Raw genomic sequence first — 15,903 nt, forward strand, 5'->3', positions numbered from 1 at the left:
CGCTGCTTGTTGGTATTCCTTCGGTGTGGTTGTTCTGTGGTACCTGTTGAATTAAAAATTCTCCATTTATGTTAGTTTGTGTACCTGCAACCATTAGCAAACAGTTAGTGTAAACCAAATCCTTCACATTCTCCTCCCAAAGGATTTGAGTGTGAGGACCTCCTTTTCTCCCACCTTCCCCCTATATTCAGTCTCCTTAACATGATCTAATTCTTAGATAGGGCAGCTGTAATTTGTCACTGTTCACAATTCTTTTACAGTGGCTCTCCATGTCATGAAAGGAATTGAATTGTATGTCCCCTGTGTCCAAAGCTAAATTAGCCAAGTGATCTGCTAATTGTTTCCTTCCCTATAAATATGCTCTATCACCACCATTTTTTCCTCACTTATTCTCCAAATTTCTTCCACCATTTATTTTGCATACATTATGTTGGCATTAGATAACAAATCAATAGAGCAAAAACTCCAACCACTGGAATGTTTTCTTGGAATGTGGGATTGAAGTACAACTCCACAGAGAAAGAAAAGAAGAAGGAAAGAGAAGAGTGGTTCTTTAGAATAAATGTTCTCACGGTTTCTTAAGATTTTTTGTCATATTGGACTTTTATGCTAACTTTAACCGACCAGCACTCTCATTAGTCTAGATTTGAAATTCTCTTGAAAATGATATCTTTGTTAAAAATATAATTTAATTTAATAAATTACGTCTAATTTAACAGTGATTTTTGTTGTCATACACTCATGATTTAGTCATTTAGCGCCGCACGAGTATAAAAATAGTTTTTTTTTTTTGTATTAGAATATTAACCTTTAAACTCAAAGTGGTTAAACATACAAAAATTTGCTATTGTATACATGTTCTATCAAAATTCACATATTAAACTATATATTGGAAATCATTCTAAAAGAGTTAGTTAAATATATCAAAAGATGAAACAAGAACAATAAAGAGATAAAGAAAGGAGAGAGGAGAGATTTCTCACTCATCCAAATGTGTTCAAGTGTAAGTACATCACCTATTATATCTCTATATATACTACTACATAGAGGATAGTCAAAAGGTGGCAATAAACAAGATAATAACTATGAAGGTTATGGGTGAAGATCATGAGGGTGTGGGAATTAATATTTACATAATGAAGATAGGAGGCGGGAGATTCAATAGCTACATCATGGAGAAAGTAGTGAGAGTAACTTTTTATGAGTTATGAACATCCACCACAATATACATAATATTTCATAAGACTCCCCCTTGGATGTTCATAGATAATAGATAATGTGTCTCGTTAAAACCTTTCTAGGAAAAACCCAGTGGGAAAAAATCCTAATAAAGGAAAAAGAGTACACATATCTTCTAATACGCATTGCTTGTTGCCTCGTTAAAAACCTTGCAAGGAAAACCCAGTGGGAAAAAACCTCGGCTAAGGGAAAAAGAGTACAACACGTATTATACTCCCCCTGATTAAAATATATCTTCATTCCTGGAGACGACGCAGCCAAATCTTGTATACCAGCTTCTTTTTATTGAAGATCGTGTCTGCAAAAGATCTTTGACGAAATGTGTTGTATTATGTCTCCTTTGCTATATCCTTCTTTCAATTGAGCTATGCAAGATTTGTACAATAATATTGGTGAAATCTTCATTTTTAAATAAACATCATACTGTTGCAAAATGTGCTGAATTATTGGTCTCAGCTATACACGTATTCCTGACTTCCTTTGTAAGTAGCTATCACCTTAGCAGGACTTGAATAAGTATCACTAATTGACTGCCATATAAAATGTCATAATGTGCAATACCCTTACATGCAAATTGGTAACTCACTTTGAAGAACAAACTTCATATAATAATAAAAATAATGTCCTACATTTTATATAACCAACAAAACCTTGATAATATTTGTTAGGATAAACAAATCTATATTAATAATTTCTTTTGCAGTATGCAATACAATATACTCATCATTATAATGAGGTCAAAATGATGTTTATTTACATTTAGCGACATCACAACCATTGGAGTACTCAATGGAATCGCTTTAGCCTATATAAAGATTTGTTGAAACTTTATTTTCGTAAACCTTAAATGCTTCAAACCAATCTAAATCTCTATGGATTTTCTTTCGTTGTCTATATAGCCATATTGACAACAATTAATTATACGCATTCAAAATTTTCATATATTGCCAGACTGATAAGAAACACCATTGCATCCACTACAGGAGAATACATACATCTCCCTACAATAATGTCAAGATTTTTTTTGCAAAAAATTTTATGCCACAAGGCACAAGCCGTACTTTATATTTACGGTTTTTTATTTCTCATTTTACTTTTCGCACAAGAATCCATTTGTACCCCACTACATTATACCTTAAGGTCCTTGGACTATACGTCCAAAACATCACTATTCCAAGTGAGACAAAATATACTTTGACTACGTATTTTATTTGGCCAATCATTATATCTGTCCACATTCTTTGACAGATTTGAATTCAAGATCCTCATCACCATTATAATGTTGAGCGCTACGTTATTTTAAAGATACCGTCGACAGGCATTTGATATCAGTTCCAATGCGACTTAACTTATCGAGATCTCTTCACTTTTTTTATCAATTTCAGGTACCTGAACCTTTCCCAAGGTTTTATGAAGGTTATGTCGTGGTGCTCTTTAAAGCACTTGCCTCATTGTATGACCATCTTGATCATTTGCTCTTCTCCTTCTTCAAGGAGTTTTATCTTTGGAACCAATCAGTCTATCGTCAAAGACTCTGTTCTTCAAGGACTTTAATTCTAATTGGAATTGGAGCATTTACGGTTGGAATATAATATTCACTTTTGGGTCAGTAAATGCATCTGACAGTTAACTTGAATTATCTTTTTAATGAGGATCATACCAGTGATAATTCATTACATATACCTTATTTTCCAGCTACTTATCATCCCTCCCCCTAATGTTAGGAAATCTAACGTTTACCTCCCAACCTTATTTGAGACCCGTCTTTGTGCGTTGTGGTGGAGCAATTAAATCATATACCGCACATTCAAATTTCTAGACAGGAATTACTTGGTTCCTGACCCTGAACCAACCTCGAGGAGAGAGTCAAAACTTGTTGGCTTGATGCTTACAAGTGCTGCTACATATTAAATAATCTATCTCAAATCAAATTTCTTTTTGGGAGATTTGTTCTCGTAATCAATTGTTTAGCTATAATTGGAGGCATACAATTTCTGCTAAACCAACTTGGATATAAACCAACATTATCAACAAAATTTCATAGTTTGAAACTGTGCTCTTAATATAACAATTGAGCAAACAACCTTGCAAAAATCAAATTGCAAGTTGATACCAATGCACATGTGAACATAACAAGATGCATCTATTAAAATCATATAATTGTAAACCGGTGCACATGGCAGGTGACTGGGCCTATATATATATATATATATATATATATATATATATATATATATATATGTGTGTGTGTGTGTGTGTGACCTTTTATACGTTCCAAAATCATGGGATACAATCCAACCTTAGCTGGTAAATTAATCAATTTGTCATCATGAGAACAAGCAGCACAAGAGAATTCTCGAAGAATCTCTTTATTTCTTCAAAATATAACCACATGAATTCTCAATTATTTTCGCATCACATTTGAATCAGGATGGCCAACCGATCATGCCAACTTCCGTAGCATGTGATTCCATCATGCTTGTATTTACGTGGTACAAATTCGGAGGAAAAACGGACAACATTTCACATACATTTTTTTTAATCCGCTATAGTTGTAGTAATATGAAGATATTCAACCTTCCCATAATTTATAGTCTCAATATAGTTCATATTTGACCAATGCCTTTGAAACTTAAAAAGTTTCTTTTGAGACTTACTACAATACCAATATTATGAACAATTTCATTCCTGGGTAGTAACAAAGTAGATTTTTCAGAGCTCCAATTAATTATGTACTACCGCATATTTCATAATACCATCCATATGGTGAATATCTCCTTTTATGAATTAATTGTCATTGTGGTCATGGCCAAAACCTTTATAAGCAAGACTCATTTCTTACTTTTACCCTTTGGTAATTCATGATAAGACATACCACAATATTTGTGACGTACTAATAGTACGTGACCTAACCATTGACCATTTATGTCAAAGCATTTTTTTTCTCTCTCAAACTTTCCGTAGAGGTGAGTTGTGTGGTATTTATTCAATAATACATGAGCACGTCATTATCCATACTGTTACACATTTCACTTTCAAATTGGCGAGCATTCACGATATATATATATATATATATATATATATATATATATATATATATATATATATATATATATATCTGTGTGTGTGTGTGTGTTTCATAAACTTTCATTATAAACCCCATTGTCTTTATCATATTCATAGACTCACCTCCACATAACTTTGAAATTGTTTTCCTTTCTTTTGATGGAGGATTTATAAAACGTATCAAATTTGGTCGCACGACAACCGCTTGCTCAATCACCTTTCATACCAAATTGATGACAAAAATTACCTTCACCTTTAGAAGGACCATTTTGAGAACCCATAATGTTCTTCCTTTTATAATTACCATAATGATTAGTATTATTATATTTTTTGCTATTTGCCACGCCCAAGTCCATTTGTACAACCACAATAATTATTTTGTCATCTTTCAGACATTTCATGTACTGCTACCACATTCACTTCATGGAATGGAGCAATGTGAGACGGGCTTTATAATTTTTCATCACAAGTACATATTTTTCCTTAGCCATCATTATATCATCAATATAGTGCATTGAGACTCAAACCCAATGTCTTGCCCTCATAAGGCATGTCAAGCCATAATGCGTGGGGACTCAAACCCAACATCATATTATCATAGTGCATCATGACTCAAACCCGATGTTTTATCCTCTTGGTTTGATGGAGCTTGAACGCACCCATTTATTCTATTGGTGTAATGGTACTTGAATCCAGCGCCTCACCCTCAACCAATGACATAATAGGTCAAATGTAATGAGAGTCATGCTCCAGCTTTAAAAAACATTACCACCTTCTGTAGTTATAGGCATAAACGAAACTATAACAATCAAGACTTATAAAATATAGCCTAATGCAACAATAGCTGATAAATGTTATCACCAACATCCATAATTCTTACAAAATAAATATGTGAGTCTTATGTTAACGCATCTAAGTTAAAAATTTCTTTAATGAACTCTGCCAGATTCGTTTTGAAAGCATTGGAAAGTGCTTACCTTTCAAACTAACATACCAAATGAATTAGTTCAGTCTGGCTTATTAGAATTTGATTCTACCTCAATTCTGAGAAATTTATATTGATTAAGACCAAGGTTTGGAGATGGAGTTCAGTGCTTACCAAGAAATCCTTGTACATATCCTACAAACATATATTTGAGTGTATCAGAAACATATAAATCCCATATATTATAGGTTAATCAATAAAAACAAACAGTAGCACCAAAATCATTAAACCGAAACTTACAACTTTTAAGATTCTCACTTTGATTTTAGTTTAGGCTATATTTGTTTTTCGTACTGTTATTTGGAAATTACTTTCAACGAAAAGAAATTTCATATGAGATCTAGTGTTTAATGAATAAAGAACATAAAACCATATATTTGTGGATCATAATAAATGTATAAACTCTTACCACTATGTAGAGATATTGGAATAACGTTACCTGATATGTTAACCTTTTAATTTCCATCCTGTATCACCAAGCAACTAAGACGCAAGTTAAAGATGGAGGCATAGCAAAAAGATCGTATCTAATTACTAACTATAATTATAATATACATACTATGTGTCCATACCTTATAACTTGATTTATTAGAAATATGTGTACCTTGTTTGTACGCTTAGAAAATGTTCAAGTGGAGGTTGCAAAGTAAGGAAGAAAGTTGAAAGAGATGAAATAATTCCACCTATTTGATAACCACATGTGAAGGAAAACATAACCGTAAAAGCCCCTTCGCCCTTTACTGCCACGAAATGCCAACAGTAAGTTTTCTCAATGAATCAGCTTCTTCGTGGTGATCTTCTTGAGGAGAACAAATTGTTAATTGATACATCATATGCCCAAGCAGTACATCATGGTTGAGATGAAAATCATTTGAGACTCATGCTGATAACGTGTTGTAAAATCATTCTAAAAGAGTTAGTTAAATACATCAAAAGATGAAGCAAGAACAATAAAGAGATAAAGAGACAAGAGAGGAGAGATTTCTTATTCATCCAAATGTGTTCAAGTGTAAGTACATCACCTATTATATCTCCATATATACTACTACATAGAGGATAGTCAAAAGGTGGCAATAAACAAGATAATAACTATGAAGGTTATGGGGGAAGATCATGGAGGTGTGAGAATTAATATTTACATAATGAAGATAGGAGGTGGAGATTTAATAGCTACATCATGGAGAAAGTAGTGGGAGTAACTTCTTAGGAGTTATGGACATCCACCACAATATACATAATATTTCATAACACTATAATACCTTTGAAATTTAATCTTTTTATTTTTGGAACTTATCCCGATTTATATGTGCCTAGAGGCTAGAGAGTCTTAATGGTTACAATAATAATGTACGGGCAATTTGCAGGATTGTCCTTCACTGGGGTGGTCTTTAATTTTTGTCCCTCAAATTGGTGGTCTTTAACTTTTGTCCTTAAGTCTCAAATAAGGCAGAATTTGCATGGCCAGATTTGCAAAATTCTGCCTTGCGATTTTTTTTTGTTACTGAGCTGGGGTTTGAACCCACAGCCTCGAGGTATTAGGCGAAGGGTAAAACTTAAAGACCACCAATTTGAAGGGCAAAAATTAAAGACCACCCCAAATGAAGGGCAATCGGCACAAAAAAAAAAAAAGAAAAAAAAAGAAGAAGATAATGTACTATACGAATATATAAGGGTATCCCAATATAGAATACAATGTGGCTGTTCAATATATTCTCATGTCATTCTATAATAAAATGACAGAAGTGGCGAAAACACTCCTAAACTTGGCACAGATTGTAACTTTAGTCCCCAAACTATGGTTAGTCTTCAAGACACTACTAAATTTGGCTAAGTAGATTTTAATACGCTCCGAACTGCCACATGGCACATCAAGAGCCCGTTTGGATTGGCTTATAAGTTGGCTTATAAGCTGTTTTCAGCTTTTTTAAGTGTTTGGCTGGCCAGCTTAAAGTCATTTTATGCTTAAAATAAGCTCAAAAAAATAATTGGACCCATTTGACTTAGTTTATCTAAAGCAGCTTATAAGCTGAAAACAGCTTATAAGCCAAAAAAAATAAGTTGGACTACCCCAACTTATTTTTTTCAGCTTATAAGCTGCAAACAGCTTTAAGCTGTAAGCCAATCCAAACGGGCTCCAAGTGTAGTCAAACTCCTTCACGCGTGTGAGAGCTGCCATATCAGCAACCAAACGATTAAAAAAACCTTTTTTTCTTTTCCCTTTATATATATTTTGTCCTATTCCAACGGCTAAAATCATCCCTTTATCCTTATTTAGATCCTCTTCCATTAAAATATACCACAACTTGAATTCAAGTTGCTGCTTCTTCTTTTCCAATTGTTAAAATTTATCTCTCAATTGAAGCATTATCAAGCATTTGAATGTGTTTTGAGCCTAATAAGTTTTCAGAAACCCTAATCGGAAAAACATTATTGAAATCACTAACCTTTGAAGAAGACAACTGAAAACATGATCGATTGGTGCAGAAACACGATTGACCAAAAGAGCCCCATCGAAACCCTAATCGACGAACACACAACCCCACCGGAACCCTAATCAATGAAATTGAACCCACCCACACTTAATACACCCAAGAATTAACCGAATGTAACCCTTACACCTGGTGGTTAGCGAGATTTCTAGCTAAAACCCTAAAATTTCCATGGAAATCAAAAGGAGATGGAGAGAGTTTTTGTTCAAATGGATAGTTCTAGACTGATTAGGCTGATTTAATTGAATGTGGGTTATCGGGTCGGGTTATTTACCCGGATGTAATTTTCTTTTATTAATTGGCGTTAATATTATACACGTAGAGGCCACATCAGCTGGAAATTCCAACTGGACCCACGAGTGACTACACTCACTAAGGGTCATGAACTCGGGGGTGTATTCAAATTCACTTAGCCAAGCTTCGGGGTGTCTTGAAGTCTAGCCATAGTTTGGGGACTAAAGTTGCAATTCGTGCCAAGTTTAGAGGTGTTTTAACCACTTCAACCTAATAAAATTTGTGATACATGGAAAAAATATTGCTATTGACGCGAATAGGTCAATTATCATGAAAATTTATCACAATAATTGTAGTTTTTAAGGAATTTTATAAGGGTGTTAATTAAATTCCCATTATGTACGATTCTCATTTTGGAGCATGCATAAAAATTGCGATAGGTCAAACGAGGTGAAACCTAAGGATGTATATATGTAGGAAAACGATTTACTAATTTTCACTTGACATTAAAACACAGATTGTTTCGGTATTTTGTTTTGTTTTTTCATCCATGTTTGTACTCCTATCTGCTTAGAGAAAATAAAATATGTTTGGACAAGAAAGCAAAATAATTGTAGTTGAAAACGTAACAACTTGTTTGTCTTTTTCACCCGATGGACCCTAAGAGAGAAGTTAATAAGTCTATTCTAATTTCTAACCTTTCTTCAAAACTTGAGAAAGCAACTTTTAAGATATTTAAGTTTTAAGATGTTCCACCTTAGGATTCTCCCTTCTATTTTTAAGTTTTTCTTTATCTTTTGACATTTCATTCAATTTTTAAATTGATATTGCTATTGAAATATCTATAAGTTTTTTACGTATAAGAAATATTTAAAGATATTGACAAGTTATACTCGTGTACTAGTATCATAAAGTCACAACAACAATAATTATTATTCATTTTCACTTAGTAATTTGTCATTTTAGCTAGGACAAACAAGGGGATCCTAAAATTAGGAATTCTCTAATAGAAGTGTTAATGCTCTTTAGAATACCTAACATACAATCTTTAACAAAAGTAAATGGACATGCACATGTCAAATTCTGGACCAAATTTAAATGACGCATAAACAATTATTGTATAAATATTAAATTCCAACTCGTTGGCACTTTCTCTGTATATGGATATTTTAATTCAATAGTATTCCTTTTTTGTTATGTTCTCTTGAATTTTAAGATAATATGGTGTCTTACGTGATTTTAAATTTATCTTGTTATATTTTATACCCTTAATCATCCTAGTATTACACAGGCCAATCGACTCATTTTGGTAGAACATAAGCAAATAGTATCATGTGACCTTTTCGAAACTTTCTCTTCCTCTCCTAATAAAAAAAAAAGGTTGCTTTTAACATATTTTGTCATAATCAACGATAGAATACATTTCAATACCTGAATTTATATAAAAAGGAAATAGATGGTGATAATTTAATTGGATCCCATTGTTACAGATCCTATTTTACATTGTTGACCCGCAAAATTCAGAATTTCATGTTGAATTTTTCCCTTAGCATTCAAGGTTCAAGATAAGGCAAGAATACTTTAAAATAAAATGTGGGTCCCAAGAACGGGAACCATGTGAAAAGGATCTAAATGCATCTTTCACAGTACACCCCCTCTAACTTATTGGCGACCGACGGAAGCAACCTCTCTTTTGTTGTTATCTGCGTCCTTGCAGAAATAGTGGAGTAATAAATAAGAGGGTTTAATTAAACCGACTATGAGTGTAATTTAGTTAGAGATAGACCCTGTATTTTCAAATTAAATACTTATACCTCTTATTATGTGAAAAATTCTACACTACATATTCTTTAATTTTTGAAAAGATTAAACATTCTTGTCTTGTAAAATATTTATCTTTTGGAACTCATAAATTGGAAATTAACACAAATTATTTAATAAGATATACCAATTATCAGTATTAACTTTCTTAGACTTTAATGTAAGTTCTTTGTATTTTAATTAATTATAATAATTTCTCTTCAAAATTATCCTAAATATACTTAGTTAGTTGAAGCTTCATTTGTTTAAGATTCTCATTATATAAAAGGTTTAAACGTTTTAGAAAAATAGAAATAACATCGCAGGAGCTATAAGTGTAGGATTTTCATAATAGGGACTATAAATATTTGATTTTAAAATATAGAGGATCTATCCGTAATTACACCATAATACAAGGATGAATAGTGAAATTGACCCTTAAATAAGATAATGGATTACCAGTGCGCACACGTAACATTAGGAATAAACGTACACGTGTCAGAATCAGAACGGCTAATTTACATACCTACCATCTTCTCGGAGCCAATATAAACTCAACTAGCTAAACGAGGACAAAGAAAAAATATCCACTTCTTGTTCCTCTTCACTCCATTTTATCGTTTCTTCAAATGGCTCATCTCTTTCTCTTATCTCTTCTCTCCTTCACACTCATCTCATCGGCTTTTTCCTTCTCCGATGAGGATCCATTAATCCAACAAGTCGTTTCCGAAACCAACGACAACCATGTCTTAAACGCAGAGCATCACTTTTCACTGTTTAAATCTAAGTTTAATAAGATCTATGCTACACAAGAAGAACATGACCATAGATTTAAGGTGTTTAGTGCTAACTTACGACGTGCGAGGAGACACCAGTTGCTTGACCCTTCAGCTGAGCATGGTGTTACCAAGTTCTCTGATCTGACTCCATCCGAGTTTCGAAGGACTTACCTTGGACTGTACAAACCTAAGCCTAAGCTTAACGCTGAGAAAGCTCCCATCTTACCCACTTCTGATCTACCGTCTGATTTTGATTGGCGTGAAAAAGGCGCCGTCACCGGCGTCAAAATCAGGTGACGCTTTTTTCCTTTTTAGTCCGTCTAAAAACATGACATCTTTCTATATTTGTTAGTAATAAGTTAACTTTGAGATGCTTTTATAGCAACACAAATAGCCCTCAAACACCCTTACATAAATATAGTGTTTGGATATGTGATTATCCACTTGTATTTTCGTATTACTATCTTAGTTTGACTTGCTAGGCACAGAGTTAAATGAAGAAATACTTTTGAATCTTGTGGTTCTAAATTAAAGATGTATGCGATGTAAAAGATGTCTTTGAATCTTGTGATTATAAACTTGACAGGTAAGATGTTTGAATTGAGACTTTTTTTTTTTTTTAAAGGACAAATCAAAAAGAAAAGTTAAATTGGGACATGACAGAGGGGTTAGATATATTTGTTTATGTGATTAATTGATTCCTCAGATCCCACTTGTGGAATTACACTGAGTATGTTGTTGTTGTTATTGTTTTTGATTAATTGATTATCCACTTGTATTTTTTGTTGATTAATTTGTATTTATTGGTGGATGGCTTTGACTATGATAGGGTTCATGTGGTTCTTGCTGGTCGTTCAGTACGACAGGAGCGGTGGAAGGAGCTCACTTTTTGGCAACTGGGGAGCTAGTGAGCCTTAGTGAACAGCAGCTTGTTGACTGTGACCATGAGGTTAGTTTTTTTCTTGGCGTTGACTTTTTTAAATTTGATTAGTTCAATATTCTTTAGTCTTTATTATCTATGTTTGAATGAGATTAATGATGTTTTGCTGGTGTTGCTTAACATATTGGTGATGTTGCTTAGATCATATGCTTAGCTCTGTATAAACCATTGAGGTTTCTTGTCAAAGCTAGTTGTTTGGAAGGGTTTGCTGATTAGGTTTGAATTATATAATTAAGGTTTCTTGTCAAAGCTAGTTGTTTGAAAGGGTTTGCTGATTAGGTTTGAATTACGTCATTGAGGTTTCTTGTCAAAACTAGTTATCTGTTGGCAAGGTTTTACAAATTAGGTTTCATTCTTTGCAAAAGGATTAAAATTTACACTTTTTTGGGATCTATGCTATGGGGGCTGGGGAGCGTAAGACAAAAGCCAATAGGATTGTTCTAATTTCTTTGTTTACAATGGTTTCTTATTTTCTTGAAACAGCCTCAATCTGTTATACTCGATCCCAAATAGTTGGGTTAATTTTCTTGAAACAAATCATATTAATGGGCAAATCGTTGCACCGAACTCTGTATCGCTAAGGCTCCTTTGCCAAAGCTAGTTATCTGCGTCAAAGAGTAACCTTTTGGGTTTTCATTCTGTGGGAAAGGATTAAAGATTAGAACTTTTTTGCGTGTCTGTACTAGTGGGGTTGCGAGATGGTTTTCCATTTTCATAGGAGCAACTTAGAAAGAGAAATAAAACCAGCAAGGGAACTGAGTTGAGACTGAGCAGAGACAATAACCTTTGCTGCTGACTGCGCGGATGTTATTATTGCTTTTTCTTTAGCTTAATACATACATATTTATTTTACCCTGTTAATCTTAAATCAAAATTTTCTCTTTTGCAGTGTGATGCGGAGGAAAAAAGTTCTTGTGATGCAGGTTGCAACGGTGGTCTCATGACTAGTGCCTTTGAGTATACCCTGAAAGCTGGAGGTCTCCAACGGGAGAAAGATTATCCTTACACTGGCAAGGATGGCAAATGCCACTTTGACAAGAGCAAAATTGCCGCCTCTGTATCTAACTTCAGTGTTATTGGTCTTGATGAAGACCAAATTGCTGCTAACCTGGTTAAACATGGTCCCCTTGCAGGTAATGTAGCTATCATAAACTAAAGACTTAAGTTGAAGTGTTTTTAGCCAGAGTGAATGAGAGAGTAGACAAGAGACTTACTCTGTTCTTTATTGTGTAAAATGCAGTGGGGATCAACGCTGCTTGGATGCAGACATACATTGGAGGAGTTTCATGCCCATTACTTTGCTTCAAGCATCAGGATCATGGTGTCCTCCTGGTGGGTTATGGTTCTGCTGGCTTTGCCCCTATCCGTCTTAAGGAAAAGCCTTACTGGATCATCAAGAATTCGTGGGGAGAGAACTGGGGAGAGCACGGATATTACAAGATCTGCAGGGGTCACAATATATGTGGAGTTGATGCCATGGTCTCTACTGTCACTGCTGCCCATACTACTAATCCTAATCTTTAAGATGAATTTATCCCATGAATGTTGTCTGTGATCAAGGGTTTTATTTTACTACCACTACCCTAATCTGTGTAAATATGTCGGTCAGTAATGTATTCTGAACTCAAAAGTCTTAGATTTCATAAGCACTTTATTATTGTGCCTCAACCGACGTACTGTGATTTGTACTGAAGTTTATACTGCAAAAATGAAGTTTGAATTCTAAGTTATTTGCAATATACTGCATGCTCGGAATGTCTCTAATCCTCTTTGAGCTTCTATATTCCATATTAGTACATTGCTTCAGAGTTCTGACTTAAGAAGCATGCTGTAAATACTAACTTGATAAACAGACAACTTGGTGCATTGAAAGTTGAGATTGTGTGTATATGATGACCATGTCCGGGATTATTAGCATGTCGCAATGTCATTGTCTGCCTGGTGTTGCGTCTGATTGATGTGGTATCCGCTAGATAGATCTATAAAAAGTCAGGAACATAAAGGTAAGATAAGTGGTGAACAAATCACTGCAACTTTTAAGCAAGAAAAATGCACAAGTAATTTGAAGTTGATGCCGTTGTAGCCTTCTGGTAATAAACTGCTCTTTTATTAGAGGATTGAATAAATCATGTTGAGTGCATGACATTCAAAAGGAAATTCCTCAGGGGCAGATCTTTGGCGGCACTGTGTACCTATAACCTCTATTGACACGAAAATTGGAAGAAATCCAAGCCCAATTACGGCAGTAGTCTTGAACAAACAGCTCTTGATTGCAACATTCTATGATATTTAATCATCATCCTCACCAATTGAGACAAACGACAATAGTACCAGTTTAAAAAAAAAAAACGGCAATTTTGCAAAACTTGTATCCATCTTCTGCCTGATCAGATAGGAACATGAAGCCATCCTTTTCCTCCTTTTTGGCTAGTCAAAAATTTCATGTTCCTCTATTCCTAAACAGACAGGGATATAAAGAGGGACTTACAACAATAAGCAACAAGAACGTAAGTAGGGATAGAATGGTTACAGTTGTCAAACACCAGGGTTGTCTTGTGATATTCCACGACACTGCGCATGCTCATTAACAAACTATGCTTCAGTCCTAAAAAAGTTGGGATCGGCTTTATAAATCTTCACCGAACAATGATCCTACAGGTTCATAGATCCTAGAATTTCCGGATATATGTCTAACTGTCTTAGAGTACTCCAATCAAATAACTTATAGAGAAATTAAACCTTAACCTGTAAGATGTTACACTAAAAGGTTAACCTTAAGTTGTTTAGATCTTCCTAAGAATTTGGTTGAATAAATGTCAAAGGGAGTCACAAGGGAATATGCTTCTAAGGATACTAAACTTCTTATATGCATATTTTCAATTCGAGAGAACCTTAAATGCGATAAGAAAATGAGTTGATGCATGGCAAATCAAGCACCCTCACGATGCTACTGCATCAACCTCCTTCCTAGAACAATTTTGTACTGCATCAACCTTCTTTCTAGAAAATAAAATGAGCTTTATAACAGGAAGTCCCATTTAACTATTTAAACTTTAAGGGATACCATTCCTTCCGCATTCGGTTCAGATTCCTAATAACACACCAATCATCTAAGGAGAGAAACGCCGTTTGTGAATCTCAGAATTATCTTTTCAACAAATACCTGAGTGCACTTGCGGATCCCTTAGTGAAAATATTAGCATCCACACCAGCATCAGCTAAGGACAACAAGAAATTTGAACTATTCAATTGAGAAACATGAGGAACTTTTTTTTATCAATCTAAAAGGAGGTACCAGGTTTATAGCCGCTCATTTAAAATGTAATAAGCAAGATCAACATTTAGGTGCTCTTTAGGTTGTAATTCTGTCTTTTTGTTTAGTCAATGGTAATATTTAGAGTGTTGGCAAAAAAAAAAAAAAAGGATCAACATTTAGTCTAGCTTAATATCACACTGATAAAAGATACAATGAGCAAAACACAGCCTATGTTCATCTCCAGCAAACAACAAACAAGAAATGGCCAACTGCAATACGCACTAGTGGAGACGTCGAGGCATACTCATGCACCTTATATGAAGATCCTTCGATAAACATAAAAAACGGAGATGTCAGGCTTCATCATTTCGATCCATGCAGTCTGAGTTCAGATTAGTCATACACATTAGCTTCGACTTCAAGTTATCAACGACATAATTGTCAGTCTTCAACAAAGGGATTAACAAGGCTTTCGACAAAGATTTCTGGCGTAAAACACCACTTAAGTCCAGTAACTTCTGGTTGTCTGATTGAATCATCTTGAATCATCCTTTGGATTGTATGTAATGAAAACTGAGCGATGCAAAAGTAAAATTTCACCCTTATATGACTGGCAAAACAACGGGGAAAATGACATCGAAGAGGGTGGATAATAGTTATAATTCCCAGGATCATCAGGACAGTTGATGGTGAACATTTTTGACCAAGATTCTTTAAACTCGATAACCCTTCATAACCCACACATCAGAATAGCTTCTCTCATAATTACAAAGTACGACAAGATCACTTCCCAAAACACCCAACATCAAATCCAATTTGCCTTTTCCATAATCGGGTTGCTCCACCTTATCCCACGTCTCATTTGCTAAATCAAAAGAAACGCTATTTAAAGATGAAGTCCAATAAAGCTTCCCCTTGGCAAACTTAGCTGAACAATTTATCAGGGAGCCGCCCTGAAAATCCCCGACGTTTCTCCAAATATTAGTCTTTAGACCATAAATCTTGATTTTGTCTTTTACAAAGGATTATCATCGAAGAAATTGAAAATAACAACTAATTTATAATCATCATGTATCTCGTCATATCCAAAACCATATCTAAAAGAGCAATTGCAA

At 34.4% G+C, this 15,903-nt stretch overlaps 1 protein-coding gene across 1 annotated transcript; it reads left to right on the forward strand.

Moving 5' to 3' along the window:
• Positions 1 to 10,380: 10,380 nt before the first annotated feature.
• On the forward strand, positions 10,381 to 13,271 carry LOC132629146 (cysteine proteinase 15A-like). Its single transcript, XM_060344877.1, has 5 exons — positions 10,381 to 10,885; positions 10,975 to 11,038; positions 11,422 to 11,541; positions 12,422 to 12,665; positions 12,773 to 13,271. The coding sequence occupies exons 1-5, from the start codon at positions 10,443 to 10,445 to the stop codon at positions 13,054 to 13,056; spliced, it is 1,155 nt and encodes a 384-aa protein (XP_060200860.1). The 5' UTR covers positions 10,381 to 10,442; the 3' UTR covers positions 13,057 to 13,271.
• Positions 13,272 to 15,903: the final 2,632 nt, after the last annotated feature.

This window comes from Lycium barbarum, chromosome 2 (assembly GCF_019175385.1).
Source record: "Lycium barbarum isolate Lr01 chromosome 2, ASM1917538v2, whole genome shotgun sequence".
Taxonomy (NCBI): Eukaryota; Viridiplantae; Streptophyta; class Magnoliopsida; order Solanales; family Solanaceae; genus Lycium; species Lycium barbarum.